Source organism: Lepisma saccharinum, chromosome 15 (genome assembly GCF_977018435.1).
Source record: "Lepisma saccharinum chromosome 15, izLepSacc3.1, whole genome shotgun sequence".
NCBI classification, from domain to species: domain Eukaryota; kingdom Metazoa; phylum Arthropoda; class Insecta; order Zygentoma; family Lepismatidae; genus Lepisma; species Lepisma saccharinum.
The window spans coordinates 53,607,215-53,616,311 of record NC_139243.1 but is presented as its reverse complement, the minus strand read 5'-3'; the positions used below and the strand labels follow the sequence as shown (position 1 = coordinate 53,616,311).

Genomic DNA, 9,097 nt, shown 5'->3' with positions numbered 1-9,097 from the left:
TGAGTTATTTAAATTCTTTATTGGTATATTTTTTCTCAGACACACTGTACTATTGTGTAATTAAAGTAGCAGTAGTGAAACATCAAAATTTAGGTATTTGTTGTCTTAATATATTTATTTTGTCTTTGGTATGACAGTAAAAGATATGTAGGGAACCAGTTAAGAACTTGGGGGAGGAATACCCCGAAGTAATAAATCCTGAGATACACATTGTGATATAAATATGGTAACACTAAATCGAGGGATACCATGAAGAGAGAATGAAAATCCTCATATGCTGCTTCTCAAAATATTTTATTGTCTACTAAATGAGTCTAGATAACAGTAAGTTCCAATTCTTTATCACCATGAATATTTCTAATTACTTTTTCTTTTTTGAGATTCGCTGTTACAAATAAATTCAAAATAGATTTTATAACAAGTGACTAGTAATATTGTTAACGAACACGACAACTATTTTCAAAAATATGCTCTTATTAATCTCACGATTAATTTCTTTTCTCAAGCATTTTACACACACTTGTGCTTGACGTCAACATTAAACCACTATAGATAGTAAATAGTGACACATGCTTACCTGAGTTATTATAGAACATGTGCCATTCGTACATTACTTTAGAAGTCATTGGTCTGCATTTGTGAAACAATGTCCTCTTTCAAATATATTAACCCACTAAAAGCATCGTCAAAATGAGCTGTGCTGAATACAAAATCTTATGTAAACTGCCCAGTTCAATACAGTCCCTGCTGTGAAAGTCGTACACTCATATTACAACAGTAAGGGGAAAGGGGTAAAGAACACACACTATTCTTAATGGTCCACATATACAAAGCACGAATATTTGTGAATTTCTAGTTTGCAGACATACTTGTTTGCACTTTAGAACATGTTGCATCTAGACTGAATATATGTTTCTCATATTAGCAACTTTTTTTAACCAATGCTCTAATGTTGTTATATTTATTCTGGTTTTGAATTTAATGATATGCATAGCCTACAAACTTTGAGCAAATTGCTATAATTTACATCAATATCAGTTTCTAAACCTAAATTGCAATGCCTGTTGTAGGTCATGAAACTTAGTACCCCTGCAATCCTTAAATGTGTTTTGTATAATGTTATAAACATTTGTTATTAGTTTTGAACTTAAATCAGAAGTGTGTAATAGGACAGTATAGCCAATACAACCTTGAAATATCACTATTTAATTGTAATATACAGCATGATTTCAAAATTCATTTACAAGGAAATACAATACATTTCATGTTAGAAATACAGCTTTGCTTGCAGCACTGAAGTATGATTACGTACTGGTATGTTTCAATACTGGGCAATAGATGGGTTAGAAGAGTTAATACATGTTTGCAACTCAATTTAATGAATACAGAAACACCCCACAATAAAAAGAAAATGCTAACGTTGAAACGCTTCACAACCTGAACAACTTTCTAATAATATAGTATTCCGTATTGAATAATAATATGGAGTACTATAACAAATCCTATTTGTAAGCTTTCTTATCTTAGAGACCCTGTCTATAATATTTTGTATTGTAGATTTATGCTCCACAACAATGCTATGATGTAATTTCTGTCAGTCAAAGTACATTTACAGTATTTCATTTCCACTGCTACATCTCACACACATACTAATATTGAGTACAACAGCTGCAACAGAAGAAAACTGTTGTATGTAGATGCATCATAAACATAATTGTATGCTGTTTAGTTCTAATTACCATTCAGTATTGGATGCAAATAGTTATGGTGCACACTGACACTTCTTTTGTGAACAAGAATTGGAACTGTGCAAATTGTGAATTAGCATTTACAGAAATAAGCAACTTAGGCTCCAAAATCATCAAATATTTTACCATGAAGAAAAAAATCTTGTGTTACCATTTGTGAATGAGAAGTACGTCATCAACTATATATACACATGTGTGCTAATATACACATTCACATGTAACAATTATTTTCACAAGGATATTCTTATTTTCAGCTCTAATTTTCACAAAAATAAATCTATCACATAATACTGAGTTTCTAGAAGCAAATACGAGTACATGACTTAATATCCCTTGTGCAAAACAAAAACTTCCTAATAATACTGGACGCAGCATTACAATTTTTACTTATTGCCAATAACAGAAACTGCAAGGTATACTTCTTAGTCCTGAGATAGCTCATTAGTGTTTTCACTTGCTATCAACATTACTGAAATCAGAAAAGAAATGAAGATAAGCACAAGTGAAAGAGAAAAATCATGCAAGAGGAAAAAAAACTAGTCTAAAATTAACAGGCTACATGCAGTGTGACTGAAAACTCAATTCAAATTCCACCAGATTAAGGTTCCGAAAGCACACAGCATTTTCTTTTGTGCTGCTTGTAACTCCATATTCTTAAGTGAGCATGTTAATAAAGTTTGTAAAATATTCAACATTTCAAACCTCATAAGTTTTTGTTAACCCTTCGTGGATCGCACGAGAAGGTTACGTCTCAGAGACCAGGTTTTTAAAATATGCCAAATTAATGATCTAATATTATTACCAATAGATCATTTCTTTCAACAATTGAGATTCTATAAAACTTTAAAAACTGAAATTCTATAAAATTATAAAATGGTACTCTTTGTTAATCAAGCATGGAACGGCATATTGGATTTTCAGTAAAACTAGGTACGCCTATAGCCGTGCATGGACTCAAGACAGCAAGGGGCTTCAACAATCCCTCCCTAGCGGCTCGAATATCTTACTAACTCTGAAAACAAAATCGTGATGTACAAGGGTCGTTCAAGGTTGATCAGGACTTTTATTTCTAGACAGGAAATATACATACATAGAAGCACCAAACTATGTCAGTTTTTCAAAGTATTCCCCCTGAACATCCAGACACCGTTGCCGTCGTTGTGGAAGTTCCTTGATGCCTTTGGCGTAGAAAAAAGTAGGTTGGTGTCGTAACCACTGCAGGACAGCGTTCTTGAGTTCCTCATCTGTCTGGAAGTGCATCTCGCCCAAATGCTCTGAAAGTGCCCCAAACAAGTGGAAATCACCGAGGCATAAATGTGGACTGTAAGGACTGTGTGGTAAAACCTCCCAGTGCAAGCTGGCCAGTGTTGTTTGAGTCAAATGGACCGTGTGGGGCCTGGCATTGTCATGGAGAAGAATGACGTGTTTCGACAACATTCCAGGTCTTTTCTTCCGAACAGCCCCACGTACAGCACCGTGAAGCAGCGTTGAGTAATACTTGGCATTAATTGTGCCACCCTTCTCCACAAAATCCTTATGGATAACACCTTTCATGTTCCAGAAGACTGTTCCCAAAATCTTACCGGCAGACGGCAGCGCTTTGCTTTTCTTGGGTGGAGGGGAACTTTTATGACACCATTTGTACACTCTTGCCCGTGACAGTGTTTGTTCACCATACTGTGCTTGCAGTCTACGCCAAATTTGAGCAGGTTTCACCTTCTCCTTCACGAGAAATTTCATTATACACCGCTGTTCCACAGCAACACATACTTGCAGCCATCTTTGTTTACACTACTGCGCATGCGCCAAATGTGTCGCAAAGGATCATGGTTACTCGCAAGGAATCATGGTCTGTCCTGCCCTAGTAATGCAGCGCTACATTGATTCATTAATATTTTACGCACGAAAGTCCTGGTCAACCTTGAACGACCCATGTAAAAGAGGAAGGTCAGAAACTCGGCTAGACGGAAGGAGGGTGTTGAGAAAATAATGATTGATAAATAACGACATTAAAATCACACACCCGGAACGAGAGACCGTGCATGACCAACGCAGGGTTAAACTTGTGTTAGGTATGTACAAAGGTCGGTCAAAAAGTAACACACAATCAACTGTAGCTCAGGGATGGTAAGGACTAGGGAAATGAAATTTTGTAGATAGAAGCATAGGACCTTAGGAAATGTCACTCAATGTATGATCCATGTGCTTCACTGCACTGCAGCCATTTTTGTTTCCATGACATGAATGCATGTTCGTAAAACTCTTTACACCACTTTTTCACACATTCAATGAGCTCTGTGTCATCTCCAAATTACCCATGCAGATGAGCCTTCATTTGTCCAAACAGCAAGAAATCCGATGGTGCTAGGTCAGGACTGTATGGGGGTTGTGGCACCACTGTCCATCCCAGTTGACCAATCTTTTGAACTGTCATGAGTGTAGCATGCGGTTGTGCGTTATCGTGATGCAACTTGATGTCCTTTGCACATAACTCCGGTCTCTTTGTTCGAACAATAACATTCTTTGTTAATGGTCGTTCCACGTTTGAGAAAGTCTATGCAAATCATCCCCAAAAGAATGTCGCCATCAATTTCTTGTGTGACTTGACACGCCACGGAGATCCGGAATGCCTCCATTTCATAGACTGCCTTTTGCTCTCCTGATCGTAATGAAACAGCCGAGTTTCATCACATGTGATGACGCCTTGAAAGCATTGTGGACAATCCTTGGAGAAACTTTGCAGAAGATCATCACACGTGGTGTAAAGACCAACCTAAAGAGTTTTACGAAAGTGCATTCGTGTCATGGAAACAAAGATTGCTGCAGTGCAATGAAGCACATGGATCATACATTGAGTGACATTTCCAAAGGACCAATGCTTCTACCTACAAAATTTCAATTCCCTAGTCCTTATCATTCTCAAGCTACAGTGAATTGTGCGTTACTTTTTGACCGACAATTGTTATTTTCTGTCATATTTAGGTACATGGAGGAACACCTGTCAACCAACCCTTTAACTATCTTTAGCATGTGAAATACACCATGAATTATACTTCACAACAATGTTATGATGTAATTTCTGTCGCCCGAAGTACATTTACATGTGCATCTGTGCTGAACGTTCTTTGTCTTTCTTCTAGGATCAGCTGCACTCTGAGTGATGTAATATTATAAAGTTAATGTCAGTCGCATGCTTGTGGGCCAGTTATCACCACATGCCTAAACACGTAAAAACTGAAACATTGTCATGATCACTTTTGGTCACGTGGTCACTTTTATGTTCACTTTCGTCACTAACACATATCTACATGTCCTGCTTTTCCTCACTAACCCACTTCTGTATAACATCTGAATTTGCTGTGCACTCTTGTCTTTCTCACTTTGATATTTTTTTTTTTTTTTTTTTTTTTTACACATTTAGTCCCTCAAGCATGCAACTGACATTAACTTTATTATATTATGTAGCTTAGCAAAAACTCAATATGCTGACCAAGGCAGAATTTATTTTATTTTAAAAACAAACTAAACTTTACATTTCAACCTTCTAACAAGGTCTTCTTCAGAATCTGTAGAAGTCTGAAGAAGACCTTGCTACAAGGTTGAAACTTAACGTTTAGTTTATGTTTTTAAAATAAAATAAATTATGTCTTGGTCAGCATATTGAGTTTTTGGTTATCATGGAAACAAAGCTTATGGTGTTATCAGTAGCTTAGCAGTGAAACAGAAAACAGTTGAACTTAGAACGAAGATAAAGAAAGAACATTTTGCTACACAAAAGCACCCATGGGCAGTATAGTTCACAGTGTTGCAATCTCACATGTCTAATGGAGAGTTAAAATAAGTAAAAATGGAAACTGTATGCATCTGTTAATTTTTGTTATTTACGTCACTTTTCTGCCACTTTTGGCTAATTGCAACAATGAGGACCACAGTGAAATGTGCCTCTACTGGGAATCCAACCTAGGGCCCCTTCATTACAAGGCAATGACATGACCAGCAGGGAGGCCCCTCATTCTTAGTCTCGCATCAACTAAACCTTGATTGGTAATAAATATAATTTTCTTTTTATTATAATGCAGTTTCAAATGGTGGCCAGTGAGAGCTCCTTTACAGCTTGACTCAAAGTTGTAAACCTTCTGCCACCACTGAAAACAGCTGTAATATTCATGAAATCTGCAAAATATTCAGGCTCTGAAGAGTTTGATTTGATTTGATTTAGTTTATTTTACTTCGCGTTTTGTGCCTCTTGGCTAATTTGCGAAGATGTGGATGAGTGATGAAATTGATGAATGGACATTCACAAACAACCAAGCCCGACCGGGATTCGAACCCGGGACCCTTGGCATCGCAGCGCGATGTGCTAACCACTCGGCCACAGGGTCGGGCAGGCTCTGAAGAGGTACAAGCTGGCATCTGAATAAATTTGACTCATACATCTTGATACCTTATTCTCGGTGGAGTTGAATTAAGATCCAGTAACACTTGTTTACTAATAAGAATCACAGTGAAACAGTTTGCTATAATCTAAAAACTAAATGCAGTTGTAAAATAAAATGTTCAGTCCTCCTAAGAATCTACAACAGCAATCTAATAAAGTACTCTTTGCAGCAAAGGAGAGGTTTACATGTAAGAGACAAAGAACTAATTACACAGTAATTGCCTCACACACATTAGATATAGATTAGAGGAAGAACTATTGTGAAAGAAAAAAAAATATATTTTTCTCCACCTCCACCACTTTAAACTGCTCCTAAAACTATAAAAATACAAGCAAAAACTATTTTGTGGTCAATGGTATAATGTTTTTACCTTATTTGTCTGATGGCTACTTCTTATAGTATTTCTTAACTAGATAAACAATTACTGCTAAAAGAGAGAAAACAAATATATCATCATACGAGAACCTGATGAAAGTAAAACACCGAAAATCTGGTTTTCAGTTTTGTTTAAACTCCTTGGAAGAGTTTTATTTGGAGTCACTGGCATATCTCCACTTCTATTCCTTAGCATTAAAGGTGGAGTCATGTATCTTCAATTTATAGACTTCTTTTACGAGTCAGAATACATTATTTCCGCTCTTCTCTAAATTTGATAAATTGGAGTTACATACGTGTCCTCACACGATGATATGGTACTAGCTAGAATACAGTGTGAAGAAATGGTAACTTATAAAAAGATGCTTCGTTTACTGTGTTTCATGGGTGCATCTCTAGCATTCTAAACTCTGATGCAACTGCCCACAATGTCCATGAGATGCCGCCGAGACTACCAAAATTGCTGATTTTGGTTCCATTCGCTTCGAAATACACAACAGAACAGTGCTACACTTCAATTAGTGTATTATTCTTCGTAACTTACATGGCCTGTTAATATGACACTAGATACAAGCCTACTGCCATACGATGAATTGTGTTATATATGGGGTGACATAATTTATAATTTAATCATTTTTTAATTTTTTTTTGTAAATACAGAAATGGGCTTGTCTCCTGGTCAACCCCACTTCTTTTCAGGGGGAGGTGCCGGAAATAAACGCCAGCAGTCCCCGGGCGACTAGAGTTCGCCGGGAGTCTTTTGATCGAGAGAGTGAAGCACAAAGTGTGTTGCGAGACACAGTGTTAAGTCTGTCTGTCTAAAAGGTTTGGGCGAACTCACTGAGGACACCGTCGATGGACCGATACAGCACCACGTCGTGACTCAGCCGAGGAACCGCGAAGGAAACCAGGTACAGTGGTGACACTTTGGGTTTATCATTATCAGTGTTTAGATATCTTGCTGGCTCATGCATGATCATCTTCCCTCACTTGTGCAGATTCTATTAAATATTGGTCAAGGGCAATGAGCGTAATTTATTCCATTCCCCATACACACATCCTCTCGCAGCCAAGCAGTTCAAGCCGGCGAATTGCCTAAACGTAACACTAGGGCTTGTCAATCACCTCTCACTGAGTGGGGCATTGTCAGAGCATAGTCTCCCGTCACTGTTTTCTACCGTTTGAGACCGAGTCCACTTTTCATTGTCTTCAAACAGCAATGAAGCTATTATGCAATCAATGGACTAAATATGTGGCCGTGGTGTGAAATGTGCATGCTTATTAAGTTTCTACAATCATATTACAAGCTATGAGGGAAAATCAAGTTTCTATGGCTGATTCAGGACTATGGAACTAAGTATTAAGGCTCAGCCAGACCTTTGACGTATGCCAGGGCAGTTTGTTTCGAATTTTCCTCTCCTTTCGGAAATACACTATGATATTCCAAAAATCTGTGCTTATAATATGAACATCTAAGCAACAGCCAAAACAAAATACACCAAGACTCGCACGACTGCTCTTGAAGGAATTCTAAGCACTTGTCATTTATCAGATTTTGGAATATCACAGCGGTTTTTCAAAAGGAGAGGGAAATTAGAATACAGCTGCCCTGGCATTAAGTCAAAGGTCCGGCCAAACCCTTAAAGCCAGCTTTAGACGAAAGCATTTCCTTTAACATTTTTGCTAGCATAAATGCTACGTAAATGCTTCCAAAAATCATATAACAGATAGCATTTTACATGAAAGCATTTCATGGAACATTTCGGTTAGCTATTTTAATTACAATGTACAATACATACAGCATGAAATACACTGAGTTACACCGTCAATGCTGTGTGCACTGTGTTTAACAATTGAAAACATTGTAATGTATGTATTTATTCAGCACCATTCTTCACTACCTAAAACCATTTAATAAAAAGCGATATTCCTCTTGGTTGAATATTTATTGTTGTGTAAAAGTGTGAAGTGATACGTTGTTTTCATCTCACGTGACTGCCATTACATTTGCACTTGTGAGCATGAGGTCGCTTCTGATTGGTTATGCTACGAAAAAGAGCCAGTTCTATCCTTGAGAAATGCCATAACATTTCTCAATTTACACGGTAGCATTTTGGTCATGGCATAAAGGTTTGAAAAATGCTAAGGAAAAAGGCTTTCGTCTCGGGCGGGCGTAAGTCAAAAAGCCTATCTTCACATTATTTCTCTGTCAATTGTCCCCATGATTGTTTAAACCTATTTTTTTGTTATGAAGACTTAGTTACACATCAGTGGATTCTTAAATTCTTCACGATTTCACATGTATAAATTACATTATTCATAGAACGAGTACTAAACATGCATTCCTCATGCAGTCATTTCTTAGATTTGGAAAAAATAATACTAGCAGCCTAATACACACTATAACTAATGCTTTTCTACGAGCTAAAATAAATACACATTTCTTTTGAAACCCATTAAATAGGTGAACATGTAAAAGTACACACAGAAATGATTGATGAACAGAAATTACTAGTTCCTTTCTCTTTCTGCACA

At 37.0% G+C, this 9,097-nt stretch overlaps 1 protein-coding gene across 5 annotated transcripts in view; it reads right to left on the bottom strand.

Annotated features, from left to right (window-relative positions):
* Positions 1-275: 275 nt before the first annotated feature.
* LOC145999707 (pyruvate kinase-like) overlaps positions 276-9,097 on the bottom strand; it is a 97,047-nt gene continuing 88,225 nt past the window's right edge. For all 5 annotated transcript variants that reach the window (XM_083136976.1, XM_083136975.1, XM_083136973.1 and 2 more), the window contains one exon: positions 276-2,217. In XM_083136976.1, coding sequence (XP_082993102.1) covers positions 2,199-2,217 — 19 coding nt within the window. In that variant the 3' untranslated portion in view covers positions 276-2,198. The remainder of the gene's footprint in view (positions 2,218-9,097) is intronic.